General features: G+C 39.9%; 1 protein-coding gene across 3 annotated transcripts in view; it reads left to right on the top strand.

Moving 5' to 3' along the window:
- The window catches only part of LOC101735981 (cullin-1), a 37,363-nt gene extending 21,377 nt beyond the window's left edge, over positions 1-15,986 (top strand). For all 3 annotated transcript variants that reach the window (XM_004933232.4, XM_004933233.3, XM_062672809.1), the window contains 14 exons: positions 16-195; positions 495-629; positions 1,221-1,379; positions 1,961-2,090; positions 3,033-3,166; positions 4,438-4,545; positions 4,954-5,025; positions 5,951-6,103; positions 8,048-8,166; positions 8,910-9,030; positions 10,856-10,956; positions 12,295-12,400; positions 14,356-14,469; positions 15,836-15,986. In XM_004933232.4, coding sequence (XP_004933289.1) covers positions 16-195; positions 495-629; positions 1,221-1,379; positions 1,961-2,090; positions 3,033-3,166; positions 4,438-4,545; positions 4,954-5,025; positions 5,951-6,103; positions 8,048-8,166; positions 8,910-9,030; positions 10,856-10,956; positions 12,295-12,400; positions 14,356-14,469; positions 15,836-15,916 — 1,713 coding nt within the window. In that variant the 3' untranslated portion in view covers positions 15,917-15,986. The remainder of the gene's footprint in view (positions 1-15; positions 196-494; positions 630-1,220; positions 1,380-1,960; positions 2,091-3,032; positions 3,167-4,437; positions 4,546-4,953; positions 5,026-5,950; positions 6,104-8,047; positions 8,167-8,909; positions 9,031-10,855; positions 10,957-12,294; positions 12,401-14,355; positions 14,470-15,835) is intronic.
- The last annotated feature ends 4,218 nt before the right edge of the window (positions 15,987-20,204 follow it).

Below are 20,204 nucleotides of genomic sequence, written 5' to 3'. Positions count from 1 at the left end.
AATTTCTTCTTTTAGGTAATCAATTGCTACGTGGCTCTGGGTCTTAACGAAGAAGACCCTAGTGCCCGGGGACAGAACCTGGCCATCTACAAGGACACCTTCGAAGCCGTATTCCTTGAGGACACCGAGAGATTTTACACGAGGGAGAGCACAGACTTTCTCAGAAGTAATCCCGTCACCGAGTACATGATTAAGGTTAGGGAATGTTCTAAATTTTGATTAGAATGAAGCCTTTGATAATATGCCTCTATAAGACTACACCAATATAAGCGTTGCAAAATTAACTAATATTGGCCTGAATGGTCTTTTGTGTCTTTATACTTAGTATCAATGTGTTATCATTTAGTGTTATCAATTTTCATAAAAATAAGAATATCAATTAAAATAAGACAAGATTTAAATGTCTTAGTTACCAGATCATAAAATCCCTTAAAAAACAATAATTATATTATTATAACGCTGTATAGTTTATCTTTCTTTCTCTCTCTCACCAGGCAGAGCAGCGTCTTCAAGAAGAACAGCGTCGGGTACAGGTGTATCTGCACGAGACGACGACCGAGAGGCTGGCCAAGACCTGCGACCGGGTACTGATCGAGAAGCATCTAGACATATTCCATGCCGAATTTCAGGTGAATCCAAATTTTTTTTTCTCCCACATCCGAACCACCCTGTATAAAGGTTTCGATTGTGTAACTAACGTCTTTGATAATAAGGTCTAAAATACATTATTTGAGGTGGTAGCCATCATACAACATAACATATTTGACATTTGATATTAGAAGTCGTCGTGGCCTAAAGGATAAGACGTCCGGTGCATTCGTATGTAGCGATGCACCGGTGTTCGAATCCCACAGGCGGGTGCCAATTTTTCTAATGAAATACGTACTTAACAAAATGTTCACGATTGACTTCCACGGTGAAGAAAAAAAATGCCTGAATCTTTTCCTGAATACCTGAAAGAAGATCTTCCAGAAAATTGTATATATGCAAAATTATATTGAAATTGTCGTAAGCGAGATTCAGGCATCTGTCAAATATCTTGTGTTGTATGATGACTACCGCCACATTACTTATTATAAAAATTATTTAAACTATCAACGAATTAAATTTAATGAATTTCGATTAATATCGACATCGATAAGCTTGTAAAGGTTAGCTTGCGTGCTTCGTTGACCCTGATCACGAAGTTTTTTAACTAAATCGTCGTAATTTTTCAACAGAAACTGTTAGACGGCGACAAGAACTCCGACCTAGGTCGAATGTACAGCCTCGTGGCGCGCATCCCCGACGGACTCTGCGAGCTGCGGCGGCTCCTCGAGCACCACATACACGCGCAGGGACTACACGCGCTCGACAAGTGCGGCGACACGGCACACACGGTCAGTACCGCGCAGCGCAGGGGGCGGCAGCATTTACGTTGTAGATGTCCATGGGCTCCACAACCCTCAGCCACAGCCCACTGAGGTTCTCACCGGATCTTCTCAATGGGTCGCGTTTCCGATCCGGTAGTAGATTTTGCGATGGACTGCTCTTGCTAGGGCTAGTGTAAGCAACGTCGTCAGGTTTGAGCCCCGCGAGCTCACCTACTAGTTAAGGTTCCGCTGATATAGCCCCTCAAGGCTCTCAGCTTAGGTAAGGAAAAAAAATGGGAAATGGAGAAAGGACATTGACATACCATCGAAAACTGCAGGCTGGGGCAGCCTTTCTACTGTTAAAAGTGAGACCCTAGAATTTATGTCTCAAGGAAGGTGGTGGCATTTACGTTATATATATATATATATCTATGAACTCCGGTAATCACTTAACACCAGGTGGGCTGTGAACTCGTCCACCCACCTATACAACAAGAAACAAAACAAAAAAACCTCGTACCACGAACACTCAAAGGTCAAAACCCCCAATACTCAAGGAATCTAAATTTACTTTTAAAAAAAACACCCCGTATATTCTGACGTTCCAGGACCCGAAGGTTTACGTCTCGACGATTCTGGAAGTTCACAAGAAATACAACGCTCTCGTCCTGGTCGCGTTCAACAACGACTCCGGCTTCGTGGCGGCACTCGATAAGGCCTGCGGGAGATTCATAAACAGTTAGCTATTAATTATCAAAATTAACCATTTCATAATGAGTCTTTATTCATGGTAGAACCTCTTGTGAGTCCGCGCGGGTAGGTACCATCACCATGTCCATTTCTGCCGTAAAGCAGTAACGCGTTTCGGCTTGAAGGGTGGGGCAGCCGTTGTAACTATACTTGAGACCTTAGAACTTATATCTCAAGGTGGGTGGCGCATTTACGTTGTAGATGTCTATGGGCTCCAGTAACCACTTAACACCAGGTGGGCTGTGAGCTCGTCCACGCATCAAAGCAATAAAAAAAAGGCGAGGTGATTTTGGCACTATCATTTAGTTATCGAATTTAATTTATTACTTTTAATTCACTGTGGTTTTATTCTGGCAACATTTCTATCCGTACATATAGACAACCCTAAATAATACGTTTACATGAATAAGTAAACATTCAGAAATATTTGTTACACGAGTCTTAATTGATTTTTAACATAATAATTCACTGAATGAAATCCGCAACATGCTTCGTCAGATTACAGAAATAGAGTTATCAGCAACATGCTTCGTCAAAAAGTACAATACTTGCTTTCAGCTGCAAGCGTCGTCATAAGTAACATATAGGTCCACGCTAACAGCAATGCGCGCGTAGGCATCGGCTAGTCAAACAAACCACTCTGGATCGCACCCGGCCCGAAAGTAGAAGTGAATGAAATTGTGTTACTCTGAAAATTATCAAACAAAAGCTAATCTGTTTAATCGTTGTGCGATTCACGGTTAGCTCGTCTTTTATTATACCCCCAAATGACGTCACACGATAAAGTTACATTCATGGCAAACCAAATAAATCTGATATTAGTATCATACGTCAATCTTTTTTTAGGGTTGACAAAGAAAGTTATAAAATACGTTAATAATAATTATTATAATAGAACCAATAAGTTTTAAGTGTGACAACCAATCGCAGGCAACGCGGTGACGAAAGCGGCGAACTCCTCGTCGAAGAGTCCGGAACTGTTGGCCAAGTACTGCGATTTGCTGCTCAAGAAGTCCAGCAAGAACCCCGAGGAGGCTGAACTTGAAGACACCTTGAATCAAGTCGTGAGTACACTCAAATACAAAATCTCAAGAATCCATGTTTTTTTTTATTGCTTAGATGTGTGGACGAGCTCACAGCCCACCTGGTGTTAAGTGGTTACTGGAGCCCATAGACACCTACAACGTAAATGCGCCACACACCTTGAGATATAGTTCTAAGGTCTCAGTATAGTCACAACGGCTGCCCCACCCTTCAGACCGAAACGCATTACTGCTTCACGGCAGAAATAGGCGGGGCGGTGGTACCTACCCGTGCGGACTCACAACAGGTCCTACCACCAGTAATTACGCAAATTATAAATTTTGCGGGTTTGATTTTTATTGCACGATGTTATTCCTTCACCGTGGAAGTCAATCGTGAACATTTGTTGAGTACGTATTTCATTAGAAAAATTTTGAATGAACTTTGCTATGGCTGTGTTACGTGGACTCATAATATAAAATACATTTTAAAGTATCTATGCGACCACACTGTTGAGTTTGTATAATCTATCTCCTTAGTGGACTTTTTGGCGGGAACGCGAGGAGTGAAGTTGTGCGATTTATTTTATTTTGTCTATTTAGTGTTTCTTCAGGTTTAAATGTGGGAAAATGAAACAAAGCCGCTGGACGTAACTTCTCAGGATCCTCCAAAAAGTCCACTGAAAAAATCTTAGTGAATGACCACCATCTTACTGAGATTATATTTCATCCCATATCATCTCATTTCATTTCATTTAATTTCATCCCAGTTGATTAATGTCTCAAATTAATCATCTTCATTTCATTTCACTCCATAATATCATTTTCCATAAAAATATGAATATAAATTAAAATAAGATATGACTTAAAGGTCTCAGTTACCAGGTCATAAAATCCTTTAAAAAATATCTCCTTAGTGTAATCTGTGTCTTTGCATTTTCCCTCCATTTCCCTCCTGCAAAATTTCTACCAATTGTTTATATCTTATTTAAGTAATGTTTTAATAAATTCTAGAAAACTATCCAAGTTATTATTTAAATACGACAAAGCGGGTGAACAAACACACACTTAAGCTTAGAGGATACAAATGTTGGATTGCGTTGATTTTTGTGGATTTATGGATCATTCATTTATATCCTATAATCAATAGATAGATTGATCTCGTCTGAAATTGGTGGTAGGAATTGACGGGGAGGAGACGTGATAAATCAATAGATGATGAACAAAAAAAAATCTATCAAATAGACCAGATAGCGGAGTTCCAATTTTGTTGATTTGACCTCTTCGAATAATAGAGATAATTAAAATTGCAGATGGTAGTATTCAAGTACATCGAAGATAAGGACGTCTTCCAGAAGTTCTACAGCAAGATGCTGGCGAAGAGACTGGTGCAGCACATGTCGGCCAGCGATGACGCAGAGGTCAGTATGCTTCGTCTCAATCTCGGCGCTGAGGAAGTATCCCTGGTGGTGGTCAGGCGTCATCGCTTTTATTTACGATAGGACCTCTTGTGAGTCCGCGCGGGTAGGTACCACCGCCCTGCCTATTTCTGCCGTGAAGCAGTAATGCGTTTCGACTTGAAGGGTCGGGCAGCCGTTGTAACTATACTGAGACCTTAGAACTTATATCTCTAAAGGTAGGTGGCGCATTTACGTTGTAAATGTCTATGGGCTCCAGTAACCACTTAACACCAGGTGGGCTGTGAGCTCGTTTCCCAAATTAAGCATTAAAAAAAACCATAAAATTTATAAAGCTGAGTCTGTCTAGACGCAGAGAAGTTGAGCTTTATAAATAATCGTTACAACTACATTATGTGTTTCTGTTGACAGGCGTCGATGATCTCAAAATTGAAACAAGCCTGCGGATTCGAGTACACAAGCAAACTGCAGAGAATGTTCCAAGTTAGTATTTAGTAATTTTACTAAAAACTGGCGCTTTTAAGTCCTTTCGTCTACCTATTTGCCAGTAGCCTTTGAAGGCTATTCAGAGAATTGCTAACATGGCCCTAGCAAGAGTAGTGCTTGGCTGAATCTTTTACCGGAACGAAGTCGCAACCACTGAGAAGAACCGGTGAGAAAATCAGTGGGCCTTCTGGGATTGTTTAATTTTTCCCTTTACACATGAATAGCATTTCTCATCATAAAATATCTATGGAATTAATAAAAAAACTGTTGAGAATTGTTGCGGACCTCTTTGCTATTTTGATAATAGCTAATGTGGTTTTTTATTCTTCACTTTTGACGTCTATTCATATAACCCATTTCTTTCGGTTCACTTAATTTTCTGTTTTTATTAAAAAATAATCATTCTCAACTTGTTTCATCGTTTATAATTTTACAGAAGTTTATTTAGTTTATCTTTAAAATAAAAGAGCTATAATAAAAAAAAGGATGCGTGTACTTATGTACGTACGCGCGTAAGAAGCTATACTTTATTTTTATTAAATTTATTTCTTTTTTTTTAATTAATAAATATTTAACGTCAATAATTTAATAATATTTAGTATGAATTATGTTAAATAATAATTTTGTCATTTATATTACTAAAAAATGAATGCTAATAACACTTTTTTTTTTGCGAGTGAGCATGCGCGAAAGTTCACCTGCGGCTATATTCAGACTCGCAAGTTACGTCGGTCGTATTGTAATGAGCGATTTAGTGGCCAACTTCATTTCTGTTAATTTTGTGTCACGGTGCGCGCGCATCGTAAAATTTCACTCTCATCAATTTTTCATAACGCGCCTAAAGAAGTATAACTTCAAAAACACAATATAAACAAATCAATGTGTGAATTTATGATGATGATTAATTTAATATCTCGCACAGGACATTGGCGTGTCGAAGGACTTGAACGAGAACTTCAGGAAGCACATGGCAAACAGCTCGGAGCAGCCCCTGCACATAGACTTCAGCATCCAGGTGCTGTCGTCCGGCTCGTGGCCCTTCCAGCAGTCCACGTCCTTCCAGCTGCCCACGGAGGTGACGTCACCACTTCAATACTCCCCCCCCCAATCACAATATTACTCATTTTTTTATTTTTTATTTTATTGCTTAGAAGGGTGGACGATCTCACAGCCCAACTGGTGTTAAGTGGTTACTGGAGCCCATAGACCTCTACAACGTAAATGCGCCACCCACCTTGAGATATAAATTCTAAGGTCTCAGTAAAGTTACAACGGCTGCCCCGCCCTTCAAACCGAAACGCGTTGCTGCTTCACGACAGAAATAGGCGGGGCGGTGGTACCTACCCGCGGGGATTCGCAAGAGGTCCTACCGCCAACCTAATCTAGTAATCTCGAGGGGTTATGCTAGATTCACAGAATTACTCGTAGTAGATGAGCTCACAGGGATCAAACCTGAAGACGTTTCTATCACTAGTCCTAGCTGATTCTATCGAAATTGAATGCACCCATAGAGACATTAACCTGTCTGCGATGTCTTCAATTTCTATTGTTCTAAGTAGCTGAATGAGTTCACAGCCCGACTGGCTTTAAATGGTTAAGCGCTCTCGTTTGACCATCAGTCATTTTATAACAAGACTAGCTTTTGCCCGCGACTCTGTCCGCGTGGAACAGTCACTTTGGAATAACGCTAAATTTTACCCCCACTTCGTTTTCGTAGAAAGTGAAAATATTTAAAAAACATTCTTTATTGATGCTCCGCTTGTATTGGTCCTCGCGTGATGTTATATATGAGTCGTCTATTATCAAAGGTGGCAATCTGTGCATTTGGACAAAAAAAATGTTATTGATATGTCAATACAGATTGATTTGAATATAATCGTCTCCTTCAAAGAATACGGTTCAAAACCTGCATTAAATAAAGGTTAATACTTAACCTGTTATTTATCTAAGATGTCGTTCAGAAGAGTTTTGTGACTGCCAATGGAATACAAAGTCAATAATTCGTTTTTCTGATTTACCAATAATTGTCCAAAAGTCACATTGCCGGCTTTGATAATAGTCGACTCATATGTTATAACCTATAGCCTTTCTCTTTAAATGGGCTATCTAACACTGAAATATTTTTCGAATTGGACTAGTAGTTCCTGAGGTTAGCGCGTTCAAACAAACAAACTCTTCAGCTCTATAATATTAGTATAGATTGTGACGTTGTCCTTTTGTCTCTAACGCGAATGTCGTATTCACATCCTTGAGCGATTTAGTGAACAAAATTGCAATTTAACTATTTTTTTACTCGAGCCCATAGACAACTCCTCGAGACGACAGATTTAAATCTCGATTATACTGTACATCGGTCGCCCTACCACTCGAACCGGAACGAGTTATTACATCGCGGCAGAAATGGTAGTTAGTTTGCCTACATTTGCCGCTAGGGGCGCTGTTCCATCTACATACAAATTTGAGTTAACTTTTACGCTATTGAGGACGTTAAAAACTCGCACTAAGCACACTGCACAATAGTCACAGTGATATATACTAATAATATATAAATCTACAGTGGTTTTTACGGATGTTCCGTTATAACTACTGAACCATGCATCCGATTGACTTGAAACTTGGTATCCATGTAGAAAATACATGTACTTAATGGATAGGCTAATATTTATATGAGTGTTGGACTCCTTACACCAGTTGCGGGGGCGTTAATGATGAGAATCTTTGTGGGGGTGAGAAATATGTTAATTTTAAATGTCCAGCGGAGCGGACGAGTACAGCTAGTACAATAATAGATTCGTTCTTCTTATTCTTCGTCGCTTCCTCATTACTGAGGGTCGTGACCACCTTGGTCCAGTTTTTGCACCAGCTTCCTCCAATGTTGCCTGCACTCGGCCTGCTTAATGGCGCCCGGGACGCTGGTGTTTGTGGCCTCCTTGCCAATGTCCGTCCGCCTGATTGGCGATCTTCCTCGACTTCTCAAAGGTGTAAATGTGTAATGTTGGGTTTGGTTGTATCTCTCCAGCTGGAGCGCTCCGTGCACCGGTTCACCACGTTCTACTCGTCGCAACACTCCGGGCGCAAGCTGAACTGGCTCTACAACATGAGCAAGGGGGAACTCCTCACCAACTGCTTCAAGAACAGGTAACGCCCGAGCAGACAACGGCTCTGCTCCTGGCATTGCTGACGTCCACGGGCGACAGTAATCATTCACCATCAGGTGGAACGTATTCTCGTCTGCCTATAAAAAAGGGGCCAGTAAAAAGACAGTAACCGCTGACTTCAGGTTCTCAAGCGAGTGGAACTCAGCATTGCCTTTAGTGAGCTCTCGAAGCTTCACGAAAATATATTATTCAATATAATATATTTTTTATTTATTGCTTAGACGGGTAGACGAGTTCACAGCACACCTGGTGTTAAGTGGTTACTGGAGCCTATAGACATCTACAACGTAAATGCCCCACCCACCTTGAGATTCAAATTCTAAGGTCTTAAGTATAGTTACGACGGCTGCCCCACCCTTCAAACCGAAACGCATTACTGCTTCACGGCAGAAATAAGCGGGGCGGTGGTACCTACCCGCGCAGACTCACAAGAGGTCCTACCACCAGTAATTACGCCAATTATAATTTTGCGGGTTTTTATTTTTATTACACGATGTTATTCCTTCACCGTGGAAGTCAATCGTGAACATTTGTTAAGTGCATATTTCATTAGAAAAATTGGTACCCGCCTGCGGGATTCGAACACCGGTGCATCGCTCGATACGAATGTACCGGACGTCTTATCCTTTAGGTCACGACGACGCATCTGGCCGGTGTTCTGTCCAGGGCTTGCTAGCCTCCTATGCGACCGAAAGCTGGGATACAGGTTATTGTAACGTCCAGGTACACGCTGCAGGCGAGCACGTTCCAGATGGCGGTGCTGCTGCAGTACAACGACAACACCTCGTGGACGGTCCGCCAGCTGGAGCAGCACACCGGCATCAAAGGGGACTTCCTCATACAGGTGAGCCTACGCTCCAGGTGTATTGAGAAGGAGCGTCGCACGATCGAAACCTGGCACTGACCTAAGACACTTCGGATGGCTTTACCTACGGCACAATTTACCTCAATTGTGTTTTGCTGGTGGTAGGACATCTCGTGACTCCGCACGGGTAGGTACCACCACCCGCCTATTTCGGTTTGAAGGGTGGGGAAGCCGTTGTAACTGAGACCTTAGAACTGATATCTCAAGGCGGTGACGCATTTACGTTGTAAATGTCTATGGGCTCCAGTAACCACTTACTTACAGGTGGACTGTGAGATCCTCCACACATCTAGGCAACAAAAAAAAATGAGGCCCGTTTACGCTACCAGGTTTTAAAACCAGGTTTTCACTTCGAAGTACGGCGCCCTGGTACATGCCAAAAATACTTGCAATTATGAAAGTGCTGAAGTCGAATGCTCAAAAAACTTGAACACCCACATGAAAATACTGCATAGGAAAATGATTCATTTCTTATTAGGAATATATAAAAATGAATTGCTGTTCATCAGTCTCGCTAAAACTCGAGATCGGCTGGACCGATTTGGCTAATTTTGGTCTTGAATTATGGAAATCCAGAGAAGGCTTAAAAGGTAGATAAATATGAAAATGCTCGGAATTTAATAAAAATAACAATTTTGTTTTTCCTTTGATGCGTCCCCCGTCGGACGGATTCCTTTTGTTTGTTTTAAATTTATTTTATAGAAAACTTTAGGTCTTTTATTTATTGATCGAGGCACTACGAAATCTGCCGGGTCAGCTAGAACAGAATAGATTTTAAATATTAAATATGGTAGAATAACAGTTTCATCTTACTAATAATTATAAATAAATAATAACATAGAATAAACTAAACTATAAACCATAATATTAATTGTGTAGGTGTTTCTACTATATTTATGTATATTCGTTCATATTATTTATTAATTTACATTGCACACCTACTCAATATTTAATATTATATCATATTTAATTACGTATTCTATAACACACTCTCATACAGTACACAAATACGCCAAACAATCATACATTCACAACACTACTCAAAATTATATTATTTACACAAGCATAGTCGGGCGCAACCGCTAGTATGCGGCAAAGACCCCGACTATGTATAACTACGTCACGCTAAGACTGTGTCACTCCTCGACTTACGCGTACTCTCTTGCTTCATTACGATTTATTGATTTCGTCTATTTTGTATTATTGTGTTTGAATTTGCTACCGCTTTATCTGTGCCCTCTGTACTCCGTAATTTCTCCTTCTAAATATTGTTATACCGTCTGTGATTGGAAATAAACTGTCCATCCAATTACGGACTTGTTATTGTGCCGCCCGGCACTGGTGAACTTACAACCACCACCAACGACTACTAAAATTGTCAATAGTGCCGTTTGCGCCCATGTACTCGTAGTTATTAACGATCCAAATCTGACGAGATTTCGTCACACTTCATAAACTCCACATTCGCGGTCAACATATCTTCCATAGATATCTATTATCCGGGGTGGCATTGTCACTACACAGTATAAAACAAAGTCGCTTTCTCTGTCCCTATGTATGCTTAAATCTTTAAAGCTACGCAACGGATTTTGATGCGATTTTTTTAAATAGATAGTGATTAAAGAGGAAAGTTTATATGTATAATAACATCCATTAAATAGTGGAGAAATAAATAATAAATTACAGTTTCCGAAGCGAAGCGAGGGCGGGTCGCTAGTATTGTATATTATTGACCTCGGCCAATGTCAATGTCCTTGTTCCGGTTTTCTCATCAATCGTAATGCGTCATTATTCTCATTTTCAGGTACTTCAAATATTATTGAAGGCGAAACTGTTGGTGTGTCAAGAGGACGAGGCTGAGCTTGGCGAGAACTCGGTTGTCGATCTCTACTCGGGATACAAGAAGTGAGTACCGATGAACCTTTTATTGTTTGTACTCATCTGAGGCACATTGAGGCAGGCCGAACTGCGGCACCAGTCAATGGGCTTATGTAAATCGCTGCACGAGATAATGGATGGCAGTGCAGTTATCCCCTTCACCAGACCGCTCCCCCTTGTGTGTTGGCTAGTTGCCCTCGTTGCGTCTCCTAAAGCGCGGTCCAATGGCATCATCTATTGTTCCCATTTAAAAAAGGAGTTTTTTTTGTTAAGTGATTTTATGACCTGGTAACTAAGACCTTTAAGTCATGTCTTATTTATAATGTATACTCTTATTTTTATGATAAATGATAATATGGGAGTGAAATGGAATGAATATGATTAATTTGAGACGTTAATCGACTGGGATGTAATTAAATGAAATGAGATGATATGGGATGATAATCTCAGTAAAATGACCACATTTACTGAGGTTTTTTCAGTGGTTACTTTTTGGAGGATCCCGAGTAGTATGTCCAGCGGCTTTGTTTCATTTTCTTACATTTGTGCACTTTCACAGATATTAAACAGTTAATAATCCACCGTTATTACACATTTAAACCGGAAGAAACACTAAATAGACAAAATAAAACAAATCACACAACTTCAGTCCTCGCGTTCCCGCCAAAGAGTCTGAAAAAAATGAATGTGAATGTTACTATAAACGTCATTTGGAGGTAGGCAACATTAGAATCAGTGAAGCAGTTATGCCTTTCGGTTTGAAGGGCGGGACAGCCGTTATACTCTAAAACTTAAACTTAAAACTCATATCTCAAGGTTGACGGCATCTATTTACACTGTTGATGCCTATGGGCTCCGTTGACTACTCAATTTTGGGTGGGCCGTGAGCTTGTCCACCAATCAAAACTAAAAAAAAGCCCTCGCATGAATCCTAAATTGGTATAAAACCAAATGAAAGCGATCATGATCTCAGAATCAGTTAAATAGCTTAAATACGATATTATATTATATTAAATTATTATCCTTTTTTTTTTTTTATTGCTTAGCTGTGTGGACGAGCTCACAGCCCACCTGATGTTAAGTGGTTACTGGAGCCCATAGACATCTACAACGTAAATGCGCCACACACCTTGAGATATAGTTCTAAGGTCTCAGTATAGTCACAACGGCTGCCCCACCCTTCAGACCGAAACGCATTACTGCTTCACGGCAGAAATAGGCGGGGCGGTGGTACCTACCCGTGCGGACTCACAAGAGGTCCTACCACCAGTAATTACGCAAATTATAATTTTGCGGGTTTCATTTTTATTACACGATGTTATTCCTTCACCGCGGAAGTCAAGAATATTCTGTGTTAATTTCCAGCAAAAAGCTCCGCGTGAATATAAACATACCGTTGAAGACGGAGCTTAAAGTTGAACAAGAGGCTACACACAAACACATCGAGGAGGACAGAAAGATGCTTATACAGGTAAAGTTCTAAAGCTCTAGTGTGTGACCGAGGATCATGCGGTCATAGAACCCGTCGCTTGCGACGAAGGGCTCGACAAATAAATTAACCCCCAGACACAGCCCACTGAGTTTCTCGACGGATCTTCTGAGTGGGTCGCGTTTCCGATCCGGTGGTAGATTCTGTGAAGCACTGCTCTTGCTAGGGTTCGTGTTAGCAACGTCGTCAGGTTTGAGCCCCGTGAGCTCACCTACTAGTTAAGGTTACGCCGAAATGGAGGAGAGTACTTAACGGTAGGCAGCGGCTTGGCTCTGCTCCTGGCATTGCTGAAGTCCATGGGCGACGGAAACCACTCACCATCAGGTGGGCCGTCCAAAAAAGAAAACAAAAGAGGATCATGTATTTTTAATTGGAAGGATTCACTTGAAAATTAGGAAAAATTTAAAAAAACAATACAATACGTAAGTGAATATAAATCTTGAGAACCCCTTTGTTAATCGGATCAAATATCGATCGTTGGACGTAAATAATAATAATTATACCATCGATTATTTAACAACCCAAAAGATAATTTGTAGAATTGAATAAAATGTGTGGCTTAACGCTCTGGACTGTGTATATATATATATATATATATTCATACCTATTCGATAACGATTTTTCTTACCTAGAGGTATATAACGAGAAACACAGTGGGCTGTGCCTGAGGGTAAATTTACTAGAGAACGATGACCGGTGCTTGAGGTACCTAAAAGCACCCGTTAATGGATCGGGAGGATCCGTAATGACGTGCTTAGGGCGACGTCGACTGTTTACCATTCGGTCTACAGGATTGGAAATGTTGAACGCGATATGAACTGAGGCAGTAATGTATGCGGAATATGATGCTACTCCTAGAGGTCATTGTTAATGAACATTTCATTGCTGGCTCTGAAAATAGCTAATTAATAAAACTAGAGGTCCCGCAGTAGTCGAAATTCGACTATAATTAATTGGAATTATAAGTTTGTACACTATTATGATTGTATTTTATACTTCTATAATCACAAATATCGCCAAGACTACACTGAAAAATATTAAAGATAAACAATATATAATCTATTCTCAATTTGACAACAGACGTCAAGAACAAAAGTTTGACAATAAATAGTATGCATGGGTGTGTGCGTCAAATACATGGTATGTAGTGTGTGTAATGTTTTCTTTATTGATTTAATGTATCTTTTATGCATTATTTTTAAAAAATATTAGCATTGTACACTTCTCTATATTCTCTATAAGTGTGGGAAATTTCATACTCCTCCGTCTGCGCAATTTTCGTAAAAAGGGATACAAAGTTTTTGCTTCACGTATTAATATATAGATTATGCAGTGGAATATTATTTAATAGTTTATATTACAGTAGCGTATTGCGATCAATTTATTTTATTTATTTATTACCCTTCATGTAAAATTTACATTGGCGGACTTAATGCCTAAGGCATTCTCTACCAGTCAACTAAAGGTAGTGCAGAGTAAATAGTGGTAGGTTCAATGCAATTTATATTAAGTTACAAATACATACACAAAAAAAAAATATATACGATTTAGTGTCGGATAACATTTGAATTGTTATCATATTGGTTTATAAAATACTAGCTGACCCGGCAGACTTCGTAGTGCCTCAATCGACAAATAAAAGACCTAAACTTTTGTATAAAATAAACTCAAAACAAACAAAAGGAATCCGTCCGACGGGTAACAGCATCAAAGGAAAAACAAAATTGTTATTTTTATTTAATTCCGAGCATTTTCATATTTTTTCACCTTTTAAACCTTCTCTGGACTTCCACGAATAATTCAAGACCAAAATTAGCCAAATCGGTTCAGCCGTTCTCGAGTTTTAGCGAGACTAACGATCAGCAATTCATTTTTATCACAATTTCCACTAAAATTCCTCAACGAACGTATTTTAAACAACAGAATTTCTCTTGCAGGCCGCCATAGTACGGATAATGAAAACGCGCAAGACCCTAAAGCATCAGCACCTAGTGGTGGAAGTCCTCAACCAGTTGTCGTCACGGTTCAAGCCCAGAGTTCCTGTCATCAAGGTGATCATTATTAATATTGTAAACAACAGATTTACGACCTGCATCTAAGAGAAAGCCACACCATAGACTTTTTTTAAGGGATTTTATGACCTGGTAACTACGTCCTTTAAGTCTTGCCTTATTTTAATTTATATTGTTATGAAAAATGATGATGAGACATTAATGAACTGGGATGAAATTATATGAAATAAGATGGGATGATACGGGATGAAATATAATCTCAGTAAAATTGTGGTCATTTATTGAGATTTTTTTAGTGGACTTTTTGGAGTATCCCGAGAAGTTACGTCCAGCAGCTTTGTTTCATTTTCCCACATTTGTACACTTTCACAGATATTAAACAGTTAATAAACCACCATTATTACACATTTAAACCTGAAGAAACGCTAAATAGACAAAATAAAATAAAAATCACACGACTTCACTCCACGCGTTTCCGCCAAAAAGTCCCACCATAGACTAGTTTAATAAAATCCATAGATAACCGAACATTTGCATGAGGGTCGCATTCGCGAAGGCAGGCGAGCGTACAACTCGCCCAACGATGGACTCAACTTTGAAAGATACCTCAAAAACTCTGGCAACTGTTGTGTGACAGAGATAATTCCAGAGAGCCACTCAAATCGAATAAAATTTTTTTTATTCAACATAAATGAAAGTACACACTGTATGCGCGCGAGTTCATGTCCATCGGGGCCAGAGGCGTCGCGCGGGGGACAGCTCGCCCCACCTTCGCCCCCTCCCCGCATTTGTCTGACGTCGAGTGTTGTCCGTGACGGCTGTGACGCGCGCTTATCGATATCGAAAATTTACGCTAACGCTATTGTGTTATTTAACCATGACTACGCCGCTTCCAACAAGTTCAGATACATACTGATTCCGACTCTGATCTGTCGGTTGTCTTTTCATTCGATAGTGATTGCATTGGAATCTAAAAAATATTTTTCTCTATTAGAAGTAAACAAGTAATTACTTATCACATTTATTTTATTTCATAAATTGCAAAATTACCTTCAGTTACATGAAACCAAATTGACAGCTGTTGACTAAATCGGTAGTTATTATCGACATTACCATAATTAATTAGGTCACAGCACTACCGCATTCCTCAGGATGCACATGAACTCGCGCGCCTACAGTACTTGTTGAAGGTCAAAAAGAACTACCGCCAATCCACAAAAACTAGCCTTCGCCCTGAGAAGAACTAACTGGCAAGAAACTCAGCGGGCATATATATATATTTTTTTAAAATTTTTTTTTTAAATATTCACTGGTTCGATAAGGATCGGATTCGCTCCTGTAGCAGAAGGCGTGATGATAAAATTGATTCTTTAAATTGACTCGATATATTATTATGTGTTCACAGAAATGCATCGATATACTGATTGAGAAGGAATATTTAGAGCGCACCGAGGGAGAGAAGGACACTTACAGCTACCTGGCGTGATCGCGCCACTCGCAGGAAGAAAGACTCTGTGTAATAAAATGATATCGAAACATTACAATGTATAATAAAATGTTTTTTTATTTTCATACTTTCACTTCCCTAAGCCTTCTGTAAAAAAAAAAACATATCGTTGAAAAAGTATAAATTAAATAGATAACAGAGTATATATTTGTATACGTATCTTCATCTAAAAGTTGAGAACCGTTAGCTCAATTTTATCAGACGCAGCTAGTATTCATTAAACATAAATAATCCTGAACACGATTTATTAGGGGCCATTGTAGATATTTTTTTTGTTCGTTATTGCCTTTGTGGGCAGACGAGAGTACGGCCCACCTGATGGTAAGTGGTTACCGTCGCCCATGGACTTCAGCAATGCCAGGGGCAGAGCCAAGCCGCTGCCTACCGCTTAATACTCTCCACAAGCCTCGTTTGAAGAAGGACATGTCGTAGCGCTCGGGAAACACCGTGGAGGGGAGCTCATTCCATAGCCGGATGGTACGTGGCAAAAAAGACCTGGAAATGCACTGTGGATGACCGCAGTGGCTCCAGGTAGTATGGATGAACTCTACTCCGGTGGCGGGAGGTGCGATGGCAAAAAACGAGATGCCGGTATCATCTCGAACAATTCCTCAGAGCACTCCCCATGGAACATACGGTACAGAATAAAGAGGGAACCGAAGTCCCTCCGTAAACCCAGAGGTTCCACCTCCGCAGACCCAGAGGTTCCAAGGCGTGGCCAGTATTGGTAATTTCTTTCTCATCTGTATCATGAAATATTGTTGGGTTTAAACTGTGGGATTAAAGCAATTAAGCTGAGCGAAGAAATGGTATATGATATATTTTTTTCTTTTTTTATTGCTTAGGTGGGTGGACGAGCTCACAGCCCACTTGGTGTTAAGTGGTAGCTGGAGCCCATAGACATCTACAACGTAAATGCGCCACCCATCTTGAGATATAAGTTCTAAGGTATCTCAGTATAGTTACAACGGCTGCTCCACCCTTCAAACCGAAACGCATTACTGCTTCACGGCAGAAATAGGCGGGCTGGTGGTACCTACCCGTGCGGACTCACAAGAGGTTCTACCACCAGTGATTACGCAAATTATAATTTTGCGGCTTTTGATTTTTATTACACGATGTTATTCCTTCACCGCGGAAGTCAATCGTGAACATTTGTTAAGTACGTATTTCATTAGAAAAATTGGTACCCGCCTGCGGGATTCGGACACCGGTGCATCGTTACATACGAATGCACCGGACGTCTTATCTTTTAGGCCACAACGACTTCATTTTCACTTTTAATTCCGCACACTTCGCTGTGTTTAAAACTGTCATGTAATTTCCACTTGCAACTATTCCGGTGAGTCTTCCAACAATAACTTGCTATATACAGGTGCACACTTTTTCAACTTCATACAAGATGATGTTCCTTAATCTAACCTCCATATTTATTAGTAACATTGAGTTTATGACGTCACGTATTAATGTTAGTGACGGTATATTTATACGTTATCTAGTCTCTGAGTGCCTACAATACTGTCTATCTTTTTTGCATTGAATGCATTGGAATGACGCGCGAGGTCATCGTCCTCATGACATATAGCAGCGTTCATTGGTTTTTCTATATCCCGTGAATCTCTAAAACATTTACGAAATATAAACCTTATAACCGCGTATTAAGATTTAAAAAACTATTTCATAAAATATTATTTGTTATTCTAACAAAAACTATCTATATACGTGAAGCAAAAACTTTGTATCCCTTTTTACGAAGCGCTCACCTAAGCGCTAGGGTGAAGGTGAAATAGCCTCTCACCGCTATCAGCATACGTAGAGAAAAAATGAGACTGCACTGATTTAAAGGGCGCCATGACCACTACAATGAACATAGTTACGTTAGAGCCGGATAGATGGCGCTGTTGACAATTTTTTAATTAAATTTTGAACCACATTGGCGAATTGATTTGAAACTTAAATGTATGTTCAGCTAAAATGATCTTACGTTATTAGCTTTCAACAACGTCTTATGGTTTTTTGTTTTAATATAAAATTGCATTTTATTACGGACGCAGCTAGTACTCATTAAACATAGGTAAACAATCCTGAACACGATTTATTAGGGGCCATTGTAGATATTTTTTTTGTTCGTTATTGCCTTTGTGGGCAGATGAGAGTACGGCCCACCTGATGGTAAGTGGTTACCGTCGCCCATGGACTTCAGCAATGCCAGGAGCAGAGCCAAGCCGCTGCCTACAAAATCATCAATTAGTAAGAATTAGTAAGTTAGTAAGTAAGAATTAGTAATAGATGAAGTAAAGCGGCGTATGGCGATCACAAGAACTGCAATGGACAGTCTGAAGAAGATATGGCAGAACAAAAGCGTTGAGTGAGGGATCCATATATAGTTTGTACTCGACCTTATATGGATACTACGCCAGGTGTATATGGTTTGTACTCGATCTTTTTTTTTTTTTTATTGCCCTTGTAGGCAGACGAGCATACGGCCCACCTGATGGTGAGTGGTTACCGTCGCCCATGGACTTCAGCAATGCCAGGGGCAGAGCCAAGCTGCTGCCTACCGCTTAATACTCTCCACAAGCCTCGTTTGAAGAAGGACATGTCATAGCGCTCGGGAAACACCGTGGAGGGGAGCTCATTCCATAGCCGGATGGTACGTGGCAAAAAAGACTTTTGAAAACGCACTGTGGATGACCGCAGTGGCTCCAGGTAGTATGGATGAACTCTACTCCGGTGGCAGGCGGTGCGATGGTAAAAACGAGATGCCGGTATCATCTCGAACAATTCCTCAGAGCACTCCCCATGGAACATACGGTACAAAATACAGAGGGAACCGAAGTCCCTCCGCAGACCCAGAGGTTCCAAGGCGTGGCCAGCATTGGTAATTTCTTTCTCATCTGTATCATGAAATATTGTTGGGTATAAACTGTGGGATTAAAGCAATTAAACTGAGTGAAGAAATAGTATATGATATATTTTTTCTTTTTTTATTGCTTAGGTGGGTGGATGAACTCACAGCCCACCTGGAGTTAAGTGGTTACTGGAGCCCATAGACACCTACAACGTAAATGCGCCATACACTTTGAGATATAAGTTCTAAGGTCTCAAGTATAGTTACAACGGCTGCCCCGCCCTTCTAACCGAAACGCATTACTGCTTCACGGCAGAAATAGGCAGGGTGGTGGTACCTATCCGTGCGGACTTGCAAGAGGTCCTACCACCAGTAAAAAGATAGGTAATGATAGAGGAGGAGTATGGAAGGAGAAAACATGTTGCGCCGACGCCAGGTGACTGGGAGAAGGGCAAGAAAATGATGGGATTAAAAATCTTACTTATTTCGGTAAGGTATGAATTAATCAGTAAGGTACTATGAATACAGTTTAATCTTTATATCGTCGCTGTCAAACCAAAATCTGCTATGAGCAAAAACTCTATTTTGAATTAACGAGTAAAAACACTTTCGTATAAAAAATTATATGAAGGTGAATTTTTAAGAACTATATCGAATGAAAGCTAAATATTAAAACTATAGACAAATAACAGTTTTTTTTATACGGTAGATAGGGCTGTGAACTATACGAAAAGGTCAAAAAGTAAAAATCTCAAAAAGTGCACATAGCAGATTTTGGTTTGACAACGACGATATGTCGTTATACATGTACAAAAGATAGATGCAAGCGCCTTGTTAGACAGTAATAAAAAGTTTTTTGCGATCTACTATATTGCCCATTTTGCCGTGAGGTTTCATTGAAAGGATGGGTAGACAGACAATTGGACTTTTGTCTCAAGATGGATGGGTATTTTTGTACTGACACCTTTGGGCTTCGGTAAAATATCAAGTGGAAGTTTTCTTTCGTCTATCTAAGGCAGTAATATTCACAATATTAGGTACGTGCGAGTCGAAAAAAAGATTGTCTTTAGAAAAGGAATAGTTTTGGTATATTAAATTTAGATGGTAGGTAGTAAAAAACACGACGGCTTTGCTTTGATTAAAAAAAAGAAGTGAAAACACACACTTCTAAAATCTTTTTAAGAGATTTTATGACCTGGTAACTAAAACCTTTAGGTCATGTCTTATTTTAATTTTATGTTCATAATTTTATGAAAAATGATAATATGGAGTTAAAGAAATAAAATGAAAAGAAATGAGATGAGATGATATGGGATGAAATATAATCTCAGTAAAATAGTGGTCATTTACTGTGATTTTTTCAGTGGACTTTTTGGTGGATCCCGAGAAGTTACGTCCAGGGACTCATTTTATTTT

This window comes from Bombyx mori, chromosome 2 (assembly GCF_030269925.1).
Source record: "Bombyx mori chromosome 2, ASM3026992v2".
Taxonomy (NCBI): domain Eukaryota; kingdom Metazoa; phylum Arthropoda; class Insecta; order Lepidoptera; family Bombycidae; genus Bombyx; species Bombyx mori.
This window is presented reverse-complemented; position numbering and strand designations above follow the sequence as displayed.